This window comes from Cetorhinus maximus, chromosome 21 (assembly GCF_964194155.1).
Source record: "Cetorhinus maximus chromosome 21, sCetMax3.hap1.1, whole genome shotgun sequence".
NCBI lineage: Eukaryota > Metazoa > Chordata > Chondrichthyes > Lamniformes > Cetorhinidae > Cetorhinus > Cetorhinus maximus.
This window is the reverse complement of record NC_135899.1, coordinates 95,904,956-95,927,973: the sequence shown is the minus strand read 5'-3', so window position 1 is coordinate 95,927,973 and position 23,018 is coordinate 95,904,956. Positions and strand designations below refer to the sequence as shown.

Sequence of the window (23,018 nt, the reverse complement as noted above, 5' to 3'; positions counted from 1 at the left end):
ACAGGGCTGGGTGTTCTGCTGTTGTTTCAGGTGCATAGGCTGGTACCTGATGGTCCATCCGCCTTATTCCTTTTTGACTTTTCTGTAGTGGTTTGGCACAACTGAGTAGCTTGCTAGGCCATTTCAAAGGGCAGTTAAGAGCCAGCAACGTAGCTGTGGGCCTGAAGTCACATGTAGACCAGACCAGGTAAGGATGGCAGATTTTCTTACCTAAAGGTAGGATTTAGTGGGCTTTTACTGCAACCGATAGTTTCATGGTCGCTATTATTGAGACTAACTTTTGATTCCAGATTCATTAATAGTGCTTTTACCTTTTAACCCCATGGAAGAAACGGCTTCTTTCCACGTAAGAATGATTTTAAAAGGATTCAATTTTTTTGTCAATGTTGCTATTATTCCTGTTTAGCAGGAACCCTCCCACCACACCCCACCCCAGTAACCTTCCAATCTTTGCAAATTTAGCACTGGAATCACATTGGTATTAAATTTTCAGCAGCATTGATATGACTGATCAAGTTGCATCTTATAATATCATGGTTGTTGTTACTCAACCGTTTCCTCCACTTGGAAATCCAATATTGATGCTAAAATCTAGGTCGAGCACCTATTTTTAGCTAGCATCTCTGTTTCCTTGCACAGTATTTCAACTATCATTTGTAAAATTTACAAATATATCAGTTTTCTCTTTCTTTTCCTCTGTCCTCATGCCAGTCAGATTAGTAAAATTAAATGAGAATAACAAAACAGAATTAGCTAAATAAGTGGTAAACAGTGTCTTGAAAAACAAAAATAAAAAATGATGGAAATTTTGCAGAGCAGAAGAGAAAGGTTAGCTCTAAGATAAGGGTTGGTTACATGTACATAATGGATTTATATGCCTTTCACATTTTCAGTGGACATAGTTTTATGATAGGTTGAGGCTGATGGTATTCTGACATTTGCCCCATGACATTGTGAGGTGGAGTACCACTTTTAAAAGCAAAACAAATGCTGTCTTGAGGTCTTTTGTATTTAATGTATAAAAGGTAAGTGCAATAAATGTTTTAGAGATTGTTTTAGGAAAGACTGATATTGTTACAGCGTATCTCATGGTTACTGCAGTAGGTTATCTACTTCAATGGCAAAATGTTCCCTTCAGAGTTTAGCCAGTATTGATTTCAAGTCTTGATGGCTTAAATTTCAAACCTGTTAGTGATCGGTTCATTCTTGGACAGATGCAACATTACTGTTTTCCTTCAAACAAATTATGGAGTTGTTTGGGCAGTGATTGTATTCAAGTTTATGATTTCAATTCCTTTACCCTTAGCCAAAATGAAGTTGTGTTTAGGTCAACAACATCCTTATCACCTTTTTAAAAAAAAACAAAATTTCTATTACTTTACCTTCCTTTGGCATGGGAGAGTGATGACAGGGAAAGTGTGGCAGCAATGATAATCCTAATTATGTTTACTATCTCTACCCCTACCCTATTCCCCCTTCAAAGCTGGGCTCCCCTGCCCCTTTTTGTCATTTAAATTCCACAAGGGAAAGATTCAGGAGCCATTCTGCTTATATCTAAATTAGTGGTGTTCTGCAAACTTAATTGTGTAGCAGTGATGTTTTTGGTGAATTGCTCTTATATTTACCTGAGGTCTATGAAAAATTTCTCTCTCTGCATGAAGTTTGTTTCTGATAGTCCAGATGAGATTGGAAGTTCTCCATATTAGAAACAATTCTTTTAGCCCTTGGGTCATTGACTGGACTTTGCTGTCTGTATGTCATAGAACATGAAATGTGCATTGAGTAAAACCGACCATACTATTACATACATGTTATATCACTAACTGGAAAAGTGAAATATTAGAATTCTAATCAAAGCTGGGAAATCTTCCCACAGGAAGAAGGTGTTCAACGAGGAAGAGATGAAGAAGAGAAGCGTAAAGAGATCACCTCTCACTTCCAGGTAACTCTAAATGATATCCAGGCACAAATGGAACAACATAATGAACGGAATTCCAAACTGCGCCAGGAGAACATGGAACTGGCAGAGAAACTGAAGAAATTGATAGAGCAGTATGAACTGAGAGAGGAGGTAAGGAAAGTGAACAATACTGGAACTATAAATCTTACCATAAAAGCCTCAACTGCTGGAAAGTACAATATAAAGTGAGCATCAGCATGTAACTTTAATTGTTCAGATGTGATTTTAATACTTAGCAATGTTACATCTCAATAATTGAAGTTAAAGGAATTAACTGCGATATGTTGCTAAGCCATTATTGGGATCAACAAACCTTGCCTTGTGCATGATCTGTGCCATTCCTTACCTGGGAGTTTAAGCATTGAATGCCAAGAAACAATTGTTCATTCTACATTGTTTGCAGATCCAGATAGTCCAATCCTATGTTTCTGATGTGGTGATTGTTGCTTTAAGGCCAGCCTTACTGATTAAGGGTCACAAACAGCCAATCATCACCGAGCCCGGGGAAATTTATAAGGGGCGGAGTTTTCCTAGTCTAGAGTGTGTATTGTAACCTTGCTAGAGGCCTGCAGCTAAACCAGCAGCTCTGTAAATAAAATTTGTTGTTCAACTATAGAAGCCTCTCGGTAATACATCTCTACACCCGGTGATGAGGAAAAATGGTGCGGGCGTTGCCTGTCACCCTGCAACTGAGAGTATCTTTTTTTAAAGAAGGAAACATCTGTATACTCACCAGGATGCCTCTCTTGGGAGGGTTGACCCATTTGACTTGTACACGGAGGACTGGGCTCATTGCATTGAGCACCTCAGGTTTTATTTCCAGGCCAGTGAAATAGGGGAGGAGGGAAAGCAATTCTCTTGAACATCTGTTGGAGTCAAACCCACAACTTATTCGCAGTCTCACAACTCCAAGCGGACCTGACTCCAAATCATTCAGTGAGCTCGTGGATTTAGTGAAGGGCCATTTTCAGCCCAAACCATCAGTCATTATGCAAAGTTTCAAATTTAATACGGGGGTGAAGGCCCCAGGCGACTCGATCGCGACTTATATTGCTAAGTTGAAGCAATTGTCAGAGTGTTGTGATTTCGGATTGACCTTGATTGACATGATATGGGATCGGTTAGTTTGTGACATGCGCAACAACGCCATTCATCAGTTGCTGACAGAAGTCAATATAAATTTTAAACGAGCAATGGAGATAGCGCTGGCCATGGCAAGTGCTGAAAAAGATTCACAGGAGCTACAGAGCATGCAAAATGGCGCCGTTTACCAGTTAAGCTGGGAACCTGCAGCCAGGTATGGCACCAAAACCGCAGAAGCAGCCGCGAAGCAGAAATCATCCCCAATCACGCAGAAATCAAAAAAATATGCCAGAGACGATCGGACAGCGACCCTGAAATTGAAATGTTACCAATGTGGGGGTAACCACACACCTGAAACATGTAGATTTAAGGAGGCCAAGTGCTATACTGTCGTAAAAGAGGACACTTGATGAATCCGTGCAGAGCTAAGTCCAGACGGCCAAGTAACCAGCCAGCAAAGATATTAGTACATAAAGTGAAAGAGCCTGAAATAACTGATTCTGACATTCACTCTCTTTTTAATCTTAAAGCAGTCAAGGCAGACCCTATCACTGTCACACTCCACGTAATCGGGAAGCCTTTAGTTATAGAGGTGGATACAGGGACATCAGCCACAGTGATGGGTGAGCGCACATCTCAGTACCTGAGAGAAAGTCCCCCACCCTTAAGCCTGGAGAGAACTTCTACCCGGTTGAAGACTTACACGGGAGAAGCCATAGAAGGAAGAGGCACTGCCATGGTACCTGTGAGCTACGAGCAGCAGTCAGCCCAGCTCCCAGTAATAATAGTGACTAGGGAAGGACCAAGCCTTCTGGGCCGTGGTTATCTAAAAGAAATCAAGTTAAATTGGTGCGAGATTTTTCAAGTGCGGGCAGGAGGACTGCTAGAATGGTTTTTTAAAAAATACAACAGCGTCTTTTGCAACAAATTAGGAAAAATAAAAGGCTTGCAGGCCCAAGACTTATGTTGATCCAGCGGCAACTCCCCAATTTTTTTTAAGGCAAGACCAGTATCGTATGCCTTAAGGGAAAAAGTGGAAGCTGAGTTAAACAGGTTGGAGGAACTAGACATCATACAGCTGGTTCAATTTTCGGAATGGGCAGCACCTATCGTCCCCGTACTGAAACCGGATAAGCCTGTCCACATTTGCGGCGGTTATAAGCTAACAGTTAATCGGTTGGATAAAATCCAATTCCAAGAATTGAAGACTTGTACACAAAACTGGCAAGAGGTCAATCCTATGCCAAATTAGATATGAGCCACGTGTACCAGCAAGTCGAGTTAGATAACACATCCCAGGGGTATGTCACAATAAACACACACACAGGCCAAAGGCCTATTCCAGTATAGATGCCTACCTTTTGGTGTGTCCTTGGCATGTGCAATATTTCAAAGGACAATGGAGAGTTTGCTACAGGGATTACCACGGGTTGTAGTATACCTTGATTGGCAAATTTAGAGGAAGTATTAAAAAGATTTCTGGAAACTGGAGTCTGTCTAAAAAAATGAGAAATGCACTTTCCAAGCCACCAAGGTTACCTATCTGGGGCATCGTGTAGACGCACAAGGATTACATCCTGTGGAAGACGAGGTTAAGGTGTTAAAGGAGGCACCTTACCCCACAAATATCACCGAACTCAAATCATTTTTGGGGATGGTAAACTACTATGGGTGATTTTTACCCAGCTTATTGACTCTACTGGCCCCCTTACACATACTACTGAAGAAATATCATTGGTCCTGGAAGGCTCCACAGGAGGCAGCCTTCAACAGAGTAAAACAACTGCTTCACTCCTCAACCTTGTTAGTGCCCTTAGACCCATCTAAAGAATTGATATTGACCTGCGACGCCTCTCCATGTGGCATTGGTGCTGTATTGTCCCATGAAATGGACGACGGCTCTGAGAGGCCATTAGGTTATGTATCAAGAACCCTCTCAGTGGCCGAGAAAGGTTACTCGCAGATTGAGAAGGAAGGACTGTCAATCATCATCTGAGTTTAAAAATTCCACCCGTGCTTACATGGCAGGGCACTTACTATCGCCTCCAATCATAAACTGCTTCTGGGCTTTTTCAAAGAAGACAAGGCTATCCCGCCGATAGCCTCAGCCTGAATTCAGCAATGGGCATTAATTCTGTCCCCCTACAAATACACTTTCAAGCACCGACCTGGGATACACATGGTTAACTCGGGCGCCCTTAGCCTCCTACCCCTGCAAGAAAGCATCTTGTGTACTCCTGTACCCCAAGAAATTGTCCTTGCATTGAAATTTTTAGACACATCGTCTGTGTGCGCCAAGTAGATTAGGGACTGGACCAATCGAGATCAGCTTCTATCCAAAGTGAGACTCCAGATACTTACAGGATAGTTAAATAAGTCTGCCTCCGAGGAAACCATTTTTTACCTGCAAATATGAGCTGCCAGGATGGCATTATGCTCTGGGGAGCAAGAGTAGTCATTCCTGTACCAGCTAGGGAACTGCTCCTACACTCATCCTGGCATTTCTAAAATGAAAATGCTAGCTAGGAGTTGTGTGTGGTGAGCTGGTATAGATGCTAGGTATCGAAGTTAGTCAAGCACTGTCAACAGTGCCAACTGTAACAAAAGTTGCCAGCTGCAGCCCCACTACACCCTTGGGAATGGCCTGGCCGACCATGGGTGCCGATCCAGAGAGACTGCGTGGCTGCATTTCCGAGGGACAATGTTTTTGCTCATAATTTACAAATCAGTCAAAATGGATGGAGAATTGTGAAGTGAAATCACCTACGACACATGCTACCATCGAAAGGTTACACCAATGCTTTTTGACTGTCGGATTGTCCAAAGTCATTGTATCAAACAATGGGGCCGTATTTATAAGTGCTGAATTTCAGAACTTCACCAATCTAAGTGGCACTAAACACGTCTGAACGGCACCTTACCCCGTTGCATCAAACAGACTAGCCCAGACAGCCATCCAAACTTTCAAGTCAGGACTAAACAAAATTGTCGGGAGGAACCTTGGAAACCAAAATCTAATGCTTCCCCCTAAGCTACCGCACGATTCCACATGCAATAACGGGAGTTCCACCAGCAGAACCGCTTATGAAGCGTTGTCTCTGAACGAGACAGCCTCATATTTCCAAATTTTGTCAGGGAGGGTAGAGAAGAACCAAGGTAATCAGAAAACAAGCCACAATTTGGATAGTAGAGCCCAGAAGTTTATAGTGGATGAAGCCATATATGTAAGAAACTTTAGTAGCAGTCCAAGTTGGATCCCAGGAATTATTGTCTGTGAGACCGAACCCCTTTCATCCCGAGACATGGAAGTCCGGATCGTTCGTAAACACATGGATCACCTGAGGAGCAGGGAAATGTTGCCACCAAGGAATGTTATTGAACCCTTAAGCACCAAAGTATCTGATCAACCTGTTATAGACATAACTGATGTCCCTGTTGAATCAAATTTGCTTGTGCCAAAAGAGGTACCTGTTATTGGAGTTCCTGTTGGTGTCGATCCTGTAAGAGAGCCTCAGACTATAGAATTACTTCGCTCTACCTGGAACAGCAAGCCCCTCTACGACTTGATTTGTGATTACTGGACCTATGTATATCAGTGTATAATTTGAATTCATTACACTGTGCCAGAGTAATTATTTCTAAGATTTTTGATATTGTTTTCTATTCGCCTGTATAAAGTAATTTGTGTAAATAAGGAATGTAAAAGAAGGAATGAAAGGGGGTGGGATTGTTGCTTTAAGGCTAGCCTTGCGGAGTAAGGGTCAGGTAGTCAGAACAGCCAGTTATCGAGCACAGGGAAATTTTAGATCGTGAACTCTCTCCTCCATCCCCACCCCCTTTCCGATTTTCCCCCTCCTTTTTTGTTTTTTCAAGGCATTGCTTTGGAAATGTTCCTAAGCTTTTGTTCAGTTGAAAAAGGCGCAATGTGTAGACATGTTCCTTCTGTTTGCAAAGGACAGGGCCCTGTGTGAGAATACCTGTGGCTCCTAGCATGCAGAAGTGAACCACACTGCATGCTCGACTGACTATCTTAAATCGTTTTTTTAGTGTAATTCTGAGACACACAGGGACCTGTACTTTGCTGACAGAAGGAAAATGTCCACACGTTGCGCCATTTTCAACTAACAAAAGCTTAGGGAAGGTCATCCCCTGGTTCATTCCCTGGGGCAATGCCTTGACCAGAGTCTACCTATCTGGTTTGAATTTGAACAAAGCTGGGCAGTTAACTGTTCCATGCTGCATTCTCCATGGCAACCCCTCCACCAATCAGAGTCCACTTCTCAACCAATCAGCACTCTTTTCATACAGTATAAATTGTTGTTCCCCGTTACTGTTGGAATTTTTTTGTGAGCTATCCTGATGAGTGCAAGACGAAAAGCTTTAATAGCATTACGCTTTTTTTCAGCAATATTGCAAATTTGTCAGTTGATTTAATATCTCTATGGTTTCAATGTTTAATGAAAAAAAACAACCTGTTCACAGCATATTGACAAGGTATTTAAACACAAAGACCTGCAGCAACAACTCATTGATGCCAAACTCCAGCAAGCACAGGAGTTGCTGAAAGATGCAGAGGAGAGGCACCAGAAAGAAAAAGAATATGTGAGTTCTTAAATTGTTTGATCATCTTTATCCTGCCTTCCTCCTCCCCTAACACAGTCTGTAATTCTCCACTCCATGGTTGAATATGCTAATTCAGCAACATTGTGCAATTATCCAGCATCTTTAAAGTAGGGGAACATTCCAAGGCGTGATCAGACAAAGCCACTCACCAAACTACAGAACAAAACATTTCAAAGGGTGGCTGAAAGCTTGGTCAAAAGGGTTTAAAGGAGAATCTTTAGAACTGGAAAGGTTTAGAGAGAGAATTCTAGAGCGAGGGGCAGAAACTGTTTCAGACACCACTTCTTGCAGTGAAGGGAGGGTGATTTGCAAACAAGACCAGCATCAGAGACATGGGGAGTTTGTGGCATGGTGGGGGCAACATCTAGATGAGGAGGGGGGGCCAAGGTTAGATATTTGAGGGACTCCAGAAGTAACATCTGGAAAAAGAAGGTAAGAATGGAACCAAGTGAGAACAGTCCTGTATTGGACAAAAGCGGAGCTGCTTTGTAGAAGGTTGGTATGGTTGACAGCAAGGCTGCAAGGAGGATAGAGCGGGAAAATGCAGGACACTCAGTCAAAGAAGATGTCATTTAAGATTTTGTTCCAGACTGTTTCAGTGCAGTGGCAAAGGCAAAAACTTGATTGGAGAGATTCAAGCATAGTATTGTGAGAAAGTGGGGTTTAAGGAGATAGGGTTATTTTTACCACTGAAGATCCTGGAGTATTAGCCCGTTTGGGGAAAAGAAAGGGAGGACAATAGTGTTTGTACCCCAACCAGATTTGGTGATGAATATGTTGTGTGCACTCAAGTCTACATACCTTGGACATGAGGGAGCAAAAATGGGAACTATATCAAATGCAAAAACCCAGAATATGATAAGGGTTTTACTGGAGAACATCAAAGGTTCATGTGGATATTAATTTCGATTTATTCTCTTGTCTGGATTTCAGTTGTTAAAGGAGACGGTGGAAAGCCAGAGGATGTGTGAGCTCATGAAACAGCAGGAAGTTCATCTGAAACAGCAGGTATGGTCCTTGTGAAGTTTTCTTAACGTGACTAAATATGGTTTTTTCACACTCAGAAGCTAGGGAAACTGCAGAGAAAATATTAAATTCTCCCATTGTATCAAATGAGTAAAAGTCTGATGTAAAAGATAAAAATTAACAGTTGTAGAAGTATGATCATGTGCACAGTTCCAAACATATATTCTGAACCATCAGCTGATAATTATGAAGTGTTAAGAACTCCATGCACCACACACAGGACCACTGAACTGGTCATCCAACCGTTATAGCACTGATGGAAAACAATATGCCCACTGCATTTTGTCAGTATTCCGCATATTGGTTAGTTGTTAATTGATGCATAAGTCTCAAAACACACTTTTGACACTTGCTTCACCATTTTGTGCACAAGACAAATGTGTCTTGAATTGATGACTTGATTGGAAAAAATAGACCACAATGCCCAAACTCAACCCCGAAATGGTTGGTTTTCACCACAGTAGAGGTGAGTAACTTGGTTGATGTAACATTTTTGGTACACCATGGAATCATGCAGTGTGGGTTAGTGCTTTCACAATACTGTGCTAAGTTGCTAAATTCAGGTTGCCTGAATTGGTAATGGAGCAATAGGAAAATTGAAATCTGTGTTTAACACCTATTGGTTTTATCTTCCTGCTGTTTGCTTGTAGAGATGGCATTTGGGAGTATAATGTGGGGAAGTGTGAAGTTATTCATTTTTATCATAAGAATAAAAAGGCAGAATATTTTTTAAAAGGTGTGAAACTTGCCAATGTTGATGTTGAAAAGAGACTTGGGCATGCTCGTATAAGGAACACAGAAAGTTAGCATACAGGTATAGCAAACAATTAGGAAGACAATTGGCATGTTGGCTTTTATTACAAAACAATTGGAGTACAGGAATAAAAAAGTCTTACTGCCATTGTACAGAGCTTTGGTGAGACCACATTAGGAATACTGTGCAAAAAACAAAAATACCTGCAAAAACTCAGCAGGTCTGACAGCATCTGCGGAGAGGAACATAGTTAACGTTTCGAGTCCGTATGACTTAGGAGTGCTGTGTGCAGTTTTGGTCTCCATATTTAAGGAAGGATATACTTGCATTGGAGGCGGTACAGCGAAGGTTCACTAAATTGGTCCCTGGGATGAGGGGGTTGTCCTATGATGGGCTGAATAAATTGGGCTTATATTCTCTGGAGTTTAAAAGAATGAGAGGGGAATCTCATTGAAACATTCAAGATTCTGAAGGGACTTGATAGGATAGACGCTAAGAGATTGTTTCCGCTGATTGGGGAATCTAAAACACCGGGGGGCACACTCAGGATAAGGGGCCAATCATTTAGGACTGAGATGAGGAGAAATTACTTCACTCAAAGGATTCTGAACCTTTGGAATTCTGTACCCCAGAAAGTTGTGGATGCTCCATCGTTGCATACATTTAAATGTGGAATGGACATATTTTTGGTGTCTCAGAGAATCAAGGGGTATGGGGAAAGGGTGGGAAAGTGGAGTTGAAGCCCAAGGTCAGCCATGATTGTATTGAATGGTGGAGCAGACTCGCTGGGCCGTATGGTCTACTCCTGCTATTTCTTGCGTTTGTGTATTCAGAGGAGTGCTGGTAGGGGTTGAGGACAGGTGAACAGCCTATCTTTTTGGTCAAGGAATGGAACCTGGTATGGAAGAAATTTTTTTTTATTTTGTTCAAAGAGAAGAGAACAAGTTTTTTTTGGGGCTTATACTGCCTTGTAGTTGATGGTGAAGAGGATAGCTGTTGCTCCGGAATGATATCAATGGTTTGGTTGAGTGGGCAGAAAAGTGGCAAATGGAATTCAATCCAGAGAAGTGTGAGGTAATGCATTTGGGGAGGGCAAATTAAGCAAGGGAATACTCAATAAATGGGAAGTTATTGAGAGAGGTTAAGGAAGTGAGAGACCTTGGAGTGCATGTCCACAGGTCCCTAAAGGTGGCAGGACAGGTGGACCAGGTGGAAAAGAAAGCATATGGAATGCTTTCCTTTATTAGCCGATGTATTGAATGCAAAAGCAGGGATGTAATACTGGAACAGCATAATACGTTGGTTAGGCCACAGCTGAAACTTTGTGGACATAAGAACATAAGAAATAGGAGCAGGAGTAGGCCATTCGGCCCCTCAAGCCTGCCCCACCATTTAATAAGATCATGGCTGATCTGCCCCAGGCCTCAACTCTTTCGTGCCAGCTCCTCATAGCCCTCAACTCCCTGATATTTCAAAAATCTATCTACCTCCTCTTTAAATACTTTCAATGATCTAGCCTCCACAACTCTGAGGTAGAGAATTCCAGACACTCACTACCCTCTGAGACAAGACATTCCTTCGCATCTCAGTTTTAAATGAGTGTCCCCTTATTTTGTAACTCTGTCCCCTAGCTTGAGATTCCCCCACTAGTGGAAACATCATCTCAACATCTACCCTGTCAAGACCCCTCGGAATCTTGTAGGTTTCAATAAGATCACCCTTCTTCTAAACTCTAATGCATAAAGGCCTAATCTTTTTAGCCGTTCTTGATAAGTCAACCCCTTCATCCCAGGAATCAGCCTAGTGAATCTCTTTTGAACCGCCTCCAATGCCAGTCTCTCCTTTCTTAAATACGGGGACCAAAACTGTACACAGTACTCCAGGTACGGCCTCACCAACACCCTGTACAGTTGTAACAAGACTTCCCTATTTTTAAACTCCAGCCCCATAGCAATAGGCCAAAATTCCATTTGCCGCCTTAATTATTTGCTGTACCTGCATGGTAATTTGTGTTTCATGCACAAGAATACCCAGGTCTCTCTGAGGTGCACTTTCTCGGAGTCTCTCTCCATTTAAATAATTGTCTGCTTTTTGATTCTTCCTACCAAAGTGCATGACCTCACACTTCCCTACATTAAACTCCATCTGCCAAGTTTTTGCCCACTCACTCAACCTGTCTGTATCCCCTTGTAGATTCCTTATGTCCTCATCACAACATGCTCTCCCATTTATTTTTGTATCGTCAGCAAATTTGGATACATTACACCCTGCCCCCTCCTCCAAGTCATTAATATAGTTAGTAAATAATTGGGACCCTAGGACTGATACTTGTGGCATTCCACTAGTTAGGTCTTTCCAACCTGAAAAGACCCATTTATCCCCACTCTGTCTTCTGTGTGTTAACCAATTCTCAATCCATGCTAATACATTACCCCCAAAGCCGTGAGCTCCAATCTTGTGCAATAACCTTTTATGTGGCACCTTATCGAATGCCTTCTGGAAATCCAAATACACTACATCTACCAGTTCCCCTTTATCCACTCTGCCTGTTATATCCACAAAGAACTCCAGCAGATTTGTCAAACATGATTTCCCTTTCACAAAACCATGTTGACTCTGTTTGATTGCGTTAAGCTTTTCTAAATGTCCTGCTATTTCTTGCTTAATAATGGACTCTAGCATTTTCCCAATGACAGATGTTAGGCTGATTAGCCTATAGTTTCTTGTTTTTTGTCTCCCTCCCTTCTTGAACAGGGGCGTCACATTAGCAGTTTTCCCATCCGCTGGGACCCTCCTGGAATCCAGTGAGTTCTGGAATATTTCGACCAATGCGTCCGCTATCTCTGCAGCCATTTCCTTTAAAACCCTTGGATGCAGGCCATCAGGTCCTGTCCCATTAGTTTCTCAAATACTTTGTCCTTTGTGAGAGACTGTTACAAGATCATTCCTCCCATGAGCTCCTTGCTTATTTGATATCTTTGGGATGTTTATAGTGTCCTCCATCGTGAAGACCGATGCAAAATATTGTTTAAATCACCTGCCATCTCCCTGTTCCCCGTTATCAATTCTCCAGTCGCATCCTCCAAGGGTCCCACACTCACTTTAGCTACTCTTTTTATATACCTGTAGAAGCTCTTACTGTTTGTTTTTATATTTCTTGCCAATTTACTTTCATAATCAATTTTCTCCCATTTTATTAGCTTCTTAGTCATCCGCTGCTAGTTCCTAAAAAAAAAAAATTACCAATCCTCAGGTCTACTACTAGCTTTCGTCACTCTGTGTAACTTAGTTTTTGATTGGATACTCTCCTTGACCACCTTTGTTAACCACAGGTGGTTCATCCTTCTCATCGAATACTTCTTTTTGACTGGGAAAATTTTTTGCTGAGTGTTATGAAATATCTGCTTAAATGTCTGCCACTGCTCATCCAGTGATCTTCCCCTTAGTCTATTTTCCCAGCTTGCTTTAGACAACTCTTTCTTCATACTTCTGTAATTGCCCTTATTTAAGTTAAGGACACTGGTTTGAGATCTGAGTTGCTCGCTCTCAAACTGAATTTGAAATTCTACCATGTTGTGATCGCATCCCCCTAGAGGATCCTTACAAGCTCTCTTATTAATTCCACCTCATTACACATTACTAGATCTAAAATAACCTGTTCCTGGGTAGGTTTTGCAATGTATTGCTCTATGAAACAATCCCTGACGCACTCTACAAATTTAGCTTCCATGTTACTCTGCCAATCTGATTTGTCCGGTCACTATGCAGATTAAAATTACCCATGACAATTGCAGCGTCCTTTTTACACGTCTCCATAATTTCCCGAATTATACTTTGTTATACAGTGAGGCAACTCTTCGGGGGCCTATAGGCAACTCGCACCCGTGACTTCTTCCCCTTGCTATTCCTTATTTTCACCCAAACTGATTCCACATCAGAATCTATTGTACCTATATCACTACTCATCACCACACTGATACCTTCCTTTATTAACAAAGCTATCCCGCCTCCTTTTCCTTTTTGCCTATTTTTCCAGAACGTCGAATACCCTTGAATATTGAGTTCCCAGTCTTGGTCATCTTGCAACCATGTCTCCGTAATAGTTATCAAGTCATATCCATTTATTTATATTTGTGCCGTCAACTCGTCTATCTTGTTACAAATGCTGAGCGCATTCAGATAAAGAGCCTTTTTACCATTATTACTCATTCTGGTTCTGATTTCTGCTGCACTCTTCTGCTTATATTTTCTGCCCCTTCCTGTCACACTTTAATTTTTGCCTCTTCACTACCCTGCACCTCTGCTCTCTCGTTTCTTTTTAGTTTTCTAAACTTCCCTTCAATTGAACCCTCCCCCCAACTAATTAGTTTAAAGCCCTATCTGCAATACTAGTTAACGATTCACTAGGATACTGGTTCCAGCATGGTTCAAATGAAGCCTGTCCCAATGGAACAGCTCTCTCTTTCCCTGATGCTAGTGTCCCATGAATTGGAACCCATTTCTTCCACACCAATCTTTGAGCCATGCATTTACCCCTATCATGTTATTTATCCAAGCCAATTTGCACTTGGCTCAAGTAGTAATCCGGAGATTATTACCTTTGTGGCTCTGGTTTTTAATTTAGCCCCGAGCTACTCGTAGTATTTCAGCAGAACGTCTTTCCATGTCCTACCTATGTCGTTGGTACCTACTTCGACCAGGACAACGGGATCCTTCCCCTCCCACTCCAAGTTCCTCTCCAACCCAGAACTTTGGCACTAGGTAGGCAGCACAACCTTCGGGACTTTGTCTTTGCTGCAGGGAACAGTATCTATTCCCCTAACTATGTTATCCCCTATTACTACTAAATTTCTCTTTTCTCTCCCCACTTGAATAGCGCCCTGCACCATGGTGCTGTGGTCAGTTCGCACATCCTCCCTGCAGTCTGTGCCCTCGTCCACACCGGGAGCAAGAACCTCATACCCATTGGACAAGGGCACTGACTGAGCCTCCTCCAAAGCTAAATCCTGGATCCCCATACCTGCCGCACTCACAGTCACACCCTCATGTCCCTGACCACGGACCAAATTTGATGTAATTAACCTAAGTGGTGTGCCTCCTGAAACACTGTGTCCAGGTAACTCTTCCCCCTCCCTGATGTGTCGCAGTGTCCACAGCTTGGACTCCAGCTCATAAACTCTTGAGCCGCAGTTCCTCGATCAGCCAACACTTGCTGCACATGTGGTCACCGTGGATCGCACTGGCATCCACCAGCTGCCACACACTACAGCCGCAACATATCGCCTGCCCAGCCACCTCTATTTAATTAATTATTTGGATGTTAAATATTTTAAAAGTGAATTTCTTAACTGTACTCTTCAGCTGTAAATAACGTCTCCTGATTTAAAATCACTTGGCCAATCAAAAGAGACACGGAAGAGATACCCACCAATCACCTACCTGTTTTCTTGTGACATCACACTTTGGTCCATACAAGTAGAAGCAGGTACAGTTCTGGTCATCACATTACAGGAGGGACATAATTGCTCTAGAGAGAGTGCAGAGGAGATTTACAAGAATGTTGCCAGGGCTTGAAAATTGCAGCTATGAAGAAAGATTGAAAAAGATAGGGTTGTTTTCCTTAAGAGGAGGCAGAGGGGTAATCTAATTGAGGTGTATAAAATTGAAGGGCCTAGATAGGATAGATGGGAAAGACCCATTTCCCTTAGCTGAGGGGCCAGTTACCAAGGGGCATAGATTTAAGGTGATTGGTAGAAGGATTGGAGAGAACATGAGGAAAAGCTTTTTCACTCAGAGGATGGTGGGCATCTGGAATTCACTGCCTAAATTGGTGGTTGAGGCTGAAACACTCAATTCATTTATATACCTGGATTTGCACCTGAAGTGCTGTAACCTGCAAGGCTGGAAAGTGGGATTGAAAATGAGCAGCTAGCTTTTTTCTCTTTTTATGAGCTGGCGCAGACATGATGGGCTGAATGGCCCCTTTCTGCAGCGCAACTTTTCTATGGCTCTAAAGCTATATTAAAGTGAAAGTTTGATATAAAACAGAAGTGCTGGAAATACTCAGGTCAGGCAGCACCTGTGGCGAGGGAAACGGTTAATGTTTCAAGCCATTGTGCAGCTTAATTATTAACGTGATATTAGATCACGGTTGCTTGACTTGAGATTGAGAAAGGAAGGAATACCCATCACTAGATTTTTGCTGCTCAAATTGATGGCAGTGACCTGTTTCCACCACCTTCTCAAGGGCAGTTAGGGATGGGCAAAAATGCTGGTCTAGCCAGCGATGCCCACATTCCATGAATGAATTTTTTAAAATTGTCATCTTTTTGTAATAAATAAGCTAGTCCCAATATGACGATTAAACTTCATGTAATTGAAATGTGGCAATTATAAAATGCAATTTTGGATTCAGCTTAAGGTTAATTATAGAGCAAAATGACACTTGGTGTTGTAAATTATAATTATTAACAATCACCATTACACCACGTCTCACCTATTATATTAGTTAACCCCTATTATATTAGTTAACCCAATCCTTCCGTTTTCCCCCTTTCTCCTTCCTCTGTGCCTTCCTACCGCATTTAAAGTCCTCTCCTTCCTAGATCCAGTTCAAAAATCACTCCCCCAGTGGAGCTCAAATAAATTAAAGTATCTGACAATATAAAGCAAGATGGATAATGTAATATTTTGTAGCCATTCAAATTATTTGTTTTAAGAATGAAGTCACCGTCCTGGTCTGTTATTGTGGATGCTGTGATAGACAAAAGCAGAAGGAAGATAAGTCCCAAGTGAAAGGGCAAAAATGTAAGATCAGATGTGCAAGGTTGCAAACTTTAATTGATTGTATTAAGGGAGCAGCTCTCTGATGCAATGTAGTTGTTCAATAACTTGATGTCTTCAGAACTTGGGTGGGATGCAGAAAAATGCAGAACTAGGTATGGGTGGGGTGCTCTTTGACTACACTGCCCAGGACCCAATTTTTTGAGCTAATTGAGAGTTGTCCTTGCATTATAACAAAATGCAGGCCTCCATTCTACTATAGAATTATAAGATGGTTGCAGCACAGGAGGAGGCCATTGGGCCCATCATGTCCTTACCAGCTCCATGCAAGAGCAGCCCAGCTAGCTCCACTCCCCTGCCTTTTCCCTGTAAGCCTGCAATTTTTTCTCTTTAGCTGCTGATCCTATTCACTTTTGAAAGCCACGATTGAATCTGCCTCCACCACACGCTCAGGCAGTGTATTCCAGATCTTAAACAGCCCGTGTAAAGGTTTTTCCACCTGTTGTGGTTGTTTCTTTTCCATTCACTTTCAATCTGTCCTCTGGTTCTTGAACCTTCCACCAATGGGAGCAGTTTCTACCTATCTACTCTGTTTAAACCCCTTATGATTTTGAAGACCTCTATCAGATCTCCTCTCAACCTTCTCTTCGAGGAGAACAATCCCAGCATCTCCAAGTTCCCCATTCTTGGAACCATTCTCATAGATCTTTTCTGCACCCCCTCCAAAGCCTTCATATTCCTAAAGTGTAGTGCTCAGGCTTGGACAGAATACTCCAGTTGAGGCTGTACTAGTGTTTTATAAAGGCTCACCATAGTTCCATGCCTTCGTACCGTACCCCACTATTTAAAAAGTCCAGGATCCTGTAATTGGTTCCTTTAATCGCCTTCTCAACTTGCCCTGCCATCTTCAATGTGCACCTATATCCCAGGCCCCTTTCTGTTCCAGCACTCCCCTCAAGGTCGTATCCTTTTGCCTCCTCATTTTTCCTACCAAAATGCATCACTTCATACTTCTTTGCATTAAATTTCAGCTTCTGTGTCCATCCATTTCAATGGCTTATCTATGTTCTTTTGAAATCCATCACTATCCTCCTCACAACTCCCAATACCTCCAAGTTTTGTGTCATCTGAAAATTTTGAAATTGTGCCCCATAATCTAGGCCATCAAACCTCTTTGGCAGCCTTCTGTCTCATGAGATGATGGTTTGCGCCTTGGTAGCCAACTGTGTGTTAAACATCGCCAAGTGTGGCTCAGGAGCCTCACTTTGGCCTGGCAGCATCTGTCACATTTGCTGCAAATGAAGACATTTGGCTAAGAAAGTGCAGGTGGCTTATATTTTCCCTGGGCCCTCCTCTTGGCCTGCATTCCATTTCTCCCCACCGCCTGCAATGCACCTCCAAGCAATCAATATTCAGAGGTCACAGCTGTCAGCAGTCATCTCCCAGTTGTTTGATTTGATGCCTGTCATCTTCATACCTTGCTTACAGGACTGTACTGGACGTGTGGTGTCCAAAAGGTTGTGACCCATTGGCCAGTTCGCCATACTGAAGGCCTTTCTGTATATTGCCATAACCCATCCGATGAATGTGGCCAAGCCAGCAGAGGTGTCGTTAGCTTAGTACTGAGTGTGTGTTGATGGAATTGGTGCGTCCAGGACCTCCGAGTTGGTGACCTTGTCCTGGCAAGAGACACCGCGAATAAGTTTGAGATAGCAAAGGTGGTATTGTTCAGCCTTTTCTCCTGTCTAGCATAACTATGACCAGGTCTCATTACTGTAGAGGAGTGAACTGAGGATACAGGCTTGGTAGGCTTGCAATTTGGTGTTCTCAACAACAGCAATAACTTATATTTATATAATGCCTTTAACGTAATTAAACATCCCAAGGCACTTCACGCAAGCATTATAAGGTAAAGTATGATACTGAGCCTCATAAGAGATTCCATCAGATGACCTTGGTCAAAGAGATATGCTTTAAGGAGTGTCTTAAAGGAGTAAAGTGAGGTGGGGAGGTGTAGGGAAAGAATGCCAGAGCTTGGGGTTTAGGCAACTGAAAGGAATAGCCACCTATGTTGGAGCAGTTTATGATTAGGAATGCACAAGAAACCAGAATTAGAGGAATACAGAGATCTTGAAAGGTTGTTGGGTTGGAGGAGATTACAGAGATCGGGAGTGGCAGGGCTTGGGAGGGATTTGAAACAAGGATGAGAATTTGAAAAGCAAGACTTTGCTTGACTGAGAGCCAATGCAAGTCAACAAGCACGCTTGACTGAGAGCCAATGCAAGTCAACAAGCACAGGGCTTATAGGGGAACAGGACTTGCTATGGGTTAAGACATGGGCATCAGAGTGTTGGATGACCTCAAGTTTACATGGCGTAGAATGTGAGAGTGCAGATAGGTGTACATGGGACTATTCAAGTCTAGAGATAAAGAAGGCTTGAATGAGGGTTTCAGTAGCAAATGAGCTAAGACAGTATGAAGTCGAGCGATGTTATGGAGGTGGAATCTGGCGGTCTTAGGGGTCGCGCAAATATGAGATTGGAAGCTCATCTCAGGATCAAGTGTGACAGCAAAGTTGAAAACAGGCTGGCTTAATCTCAGACTGTTGCCAGGCAAAGGCATGGAATTGGTAGCTTGGGAGCAGAGGTTGAAGAGGGGACTGAAAACAATGGCTTCAGCCTTTACAATATTTAATTGCAATAAATTTCTGATGGGTGTCGTCAGTTTACATGTGAAAGCTAAGGCTGTGTCTTTGGATGATGTTGCCGAGGGGCAGCCTGTAGATGAGAAATAGCAGGGGGCCAAGGAGTGATCCTTGAGGCACTGCAGAGATATCGGTGCGGGAGCAGCAAGAGAAGTCATTGCAAGTGATTCTCTGGCTACGATCAGATAGATAAGAATGTGAGAGCAGTCCCACTCAGTTCCAAGACAGTGGAGAGGCGTTGGAGAAGAATGATGTGTTCAACCGTGTTTAAAAAGGCCGCAGTCACATAGAATGCCGTTCGTGACTTTGATAAATGCTGTTTTGGTACTGAGGTAGGGATGGAAGCCTGATTAGAGGGATTCAACATGGAGTTCCAGGAAAGATGGGAACAATTTTGGGAGGTGACAGCATGTTCAAGGTCTTTGAAGATGAAAGGGGGGTTGCAGGGACAGTGGTGTCAAGAGTTTTTTTGAGGAGAGGTGATAGCAGTTTTAAAGGAGAGAGGAACAACACCTGAAGAACATAAGAAATAGGAGCAGGAGTAGGCCATTCGGCCCCTCAAGCCTGCCCCACCATTCAATAAGATCATGGCTGATCCGCCCCAGGCCTCAACTCCTCTTTCGTGCCAGCTCCTCATAACCCTCAAATCCCTGATATTTCAAAAATCTATCTACCTCCTCTTTGAATACTTTCAGTGATCTAGCCTCCACAACTCTCAGGGCTAGAGAATTCCAGACATTCACTACCCTCTGAGAGATGAAATTCCTTTTCATCTCAGTTTTAAATGAGTGCCTCCTTATTCTGTAACTATGTCCCCTAGTTTGAGATTCCCCCACTAGTGGAAACACCTTCTCAACATCTACCCTGTCAAGCCCCCTCAGAATCTTGTACATTTCAATAAGATCACCCCTCATTCTTCTAAACTCTAATGAATAAAGGCCTAACCTGTTTAGCCATTCTTGATAAGTCAACCTCTTCATCCCAGGAATCAGCCTAGTGAATCTCTTTTGAACTACCTCCAATGCCAGTATATCCTTTCTTAAATACGGGAACCAAAACTGCACACAACACTCCAGGTGTGGCCTCACCAACACCCTGTACAGTTGTAACAAGGCTTCCCTATTTTTAAATACAGTACTAGCAATACAGGCTAAAATTCCATTTGCCTTAATTACTTGCTGCACCTGCATGCTAACTTTTTATGTTTCATGCACAAGAACACCCAGATCCCTCTGTGCTGCACTTTTTTGGAGAGTCTCTGCATTTAAATAATAGTCTGCCTTTTGATTCTTCCTACCAAAGTGCATGACCTCTCACTTTCCTACATTAAACTCCATCTGCCAAGGTTTTACCTACTCACTCAACCTATCTATATCCCCTTGAAGAGAGAAGCATCCACAATATTGGCTAACATGGGAGCCAGGAGGGGAAGTTGGGTGAACAGAGGTTTAGTTGGAATAGGATCAAGGGAACAGGAGGTCAATCTCATGGACAAGATGAGTTCGGAGATGGCTTGATCATAATAGAAGAAGGGAGATGGGAGCAAAACTAGAGAAAGATACATGTTCAGGGCTAGGGCAGGGGGTAACAATAAAGGAAGTTTGGCCAGGTGGGCTAGTGGAAGTATGTCAAGCAACAGAGGCAGCTGATTGGATTGTCTCAATGTTAGTGACAAAGAAGTCCAACAGCTCCATGCATTTCTTGGAGGGCAGAGCGATTTAAGAAATGTATTGCAATAGAGAAAAGAACTGGGAGTTATCTTTGAATTTCAGGATGATCCTGGAATAATCAGTTTTAGCAGACGAGCAGGACCCAATAGTGCGTCAAGTGGTGCAACCAGATTTGGGAATGGATGGTTAAACCAGTTGTCCACCATATCTTTTCAAGTCTGCGTCCCTTGGACTTAAGAGAGCAGATTATGAGGGCTGGACGAAGGGGAATGCCCAGGGTGAATGAGAGTAATGGCTTTATTCTCAGTCGGGTTGCTATTGTTGTATGCACTCACTCTCAGCTTGGACATAACAGTTGCAGCTTTTGAAGTGTACATGTTGATTGCAACACAAGTGACAGATTGCTGGTGATGATGGAGCCTAGATATGTGAAGCTATTAAAAACCTCCAGCATCACATTGTTAATGCTGATTGATAGTATGGCAATGGCCTGGACAGAGATTTGTCTTCCTGATGCTGATAGTCAAACCAAATTCTTTATAGGCATAAGAGAGTCTGTCCATTTGCTGCAGAAGGTGCTCCTCAACCAACTTCAAATCCATGCTGCCAGTTTCCCTTTTATTTCATAGGCTTCCACTGTGCTGGCAAGCCTATTATGTAACAATTTCCCAAATACCTTTTGGGAGTCCATGTACATTACACCAAACGCCTTACCCTCATCAACCATCTGTTACCTCGTCAAAAAACTAAATCACATTAGTGAAGCACAATTTGCCTTTAAAAAATCTGTGCTGGTTTTTCTTAATTAATTCACCCTTTTCCAAGTGACTAATTTTGCCCCAGATTATTATTTCTAAAAACTTTCCCATTACAGAGCCCAAACTAACTGGTGCCTGTGGCTGCTGGGTGTATCAAAACTGCCTTTTTTGAATAAATGTGTAACATTTGAAGCTCCTCAGCCCTCTGGAACCACCCCTGTATCTAAGAAAGATTGGAAGAATATGGCCAATGCATCCACAATTTTCATCCTTGTTTCTCTCAGTATCCTTGGATGCATCCCATCCAGCCCTGATGATTTATCAACTTTAAGTACAACTAGTCTTTTTAATACCATCTTTTTATTAACTTTTAGCCAATCCTGTGCCTCAAATATCTTGTTTCTTGCTAAGACTTTGATAGCATCATCTTCCTTGGTAAAGACAGGTACAAGGTACTTATTTAGTACCTCAGCCATGCTTTTTGCCTCCATGCTAGATCCCCTTTTTGGTCCCTAATCAGTCCCACTCCTCTCACTATGTTTTTGCTATAATTATAGAAGACTTCTGAATGCTTTCTTATGTTAGCTGCCAGACTCTCTCACTCTCCCTTTGCCTCCTTATTTCCTTTTTCTTCCCTTATGAACTTTCTATATTTGGCCTGGTTCTCATTTGTGACATCTGTCATATGCCCCCATTTTCTACTTCATCTTACTTTCTGTCTCTTTTTTTCATCCAGGGAGCTCTGGCTTTGGTTGTTCTACCTTTCCCCCTCATGGGAATGATTGTACGTAACTTGACTGGACCCAAACTATCTCCTCTTTAGTGGTACAATGGGCTGCCTCTACAGTTGTGCCTGCCAAACACTAATTTCAATTTACCTGTGCCTATTCCATTCCCACCACACTGAAAATGACCCTCCTCCAATTAAGTAGTCTTACTCTAGATTGTCCCTAGTTGTTTTCCATATCTAACATAAGCCGTATGATAATGTGATCATTGTTTCCTAAATGTTCTCCTACTGGTACTTGATCCAACCTTCAAATGAAAACAGTGATACTCATAGGTCTCTGCTTCTGTGCAGGTACACTCAGTCACAGAATCTCACAGTGCAGAAGAGGCCCTTCGGCCCATCGAGTCTGCACCGACATGTGAGAAACATCTGACCTACCTCCCTAATCCCATTTACCAACACTTGGCCCATAGCCTTGAATGTTATGATGTGCCAAGTGCTCATCCAGGTACTTTTTAAAGGATGTGAGGCAACCCGCCTCACCACCCTCCCAGGCGGCGCATTCCAGACCGTCACCACCCTCTGGGTAAAAAAATTTTTCCTCACATCCCCTCCTAAACCTCCTGCTCCTCACCTTGAACTTATGTCCCCTCGTGACTGACCCTTCAACTAAGGGGAACAGCTGCTACCTATCCACCCTGTCCATGCCCCTCATAATCTTGTACACCTCGATCAGGATGCACCTCAGTCTTCTCTGCTCCAATGAAAACAACCCAAGTCTATCCAACCTCTCTTCATAACTTAAATGTTTCATCTCAGGCAACATCCTGGTGAATCTCCTCTGCACCCCCTCCAGTGCAATCACATCCTTCCTATAATGTGGCGACCAGAACTGCACACACTACTCCGGCTGTGGCCTCACCAAGG

General features: G+C 42.7%; 1 protein-coding gene across 2 annotated transcripts in view; it reads left to right on the top strand.

Annotated features, from left to right (window-relative positions):
• The window catches only part of LOC144696158 (alpha-taxilin-like), a 74,866-nt gene that overhangs the window by 32,772 nt on the left and 19,076 nt on the right, over positions 1-23,018 (top strand). For both annotated transcript variants that reach the window (XM_078567516.1, XM_078567515.1), the window contains exons 5-7: positions 1,877-2,071; positions 7,526-7,645; positions 8,600-8,674. In XM_078567516.1, the coding sequence (XP_078423642.1) occupies positions 1,877-2,071; positions 7,526-7,645; positions 8,600-8,674 (390 nt within the window). The remainder of the gene's footprint in view (positions 1-1,876; positions 2,072-7,525; positions 7,646-8,599; positions 8,675-23,018) is intronic.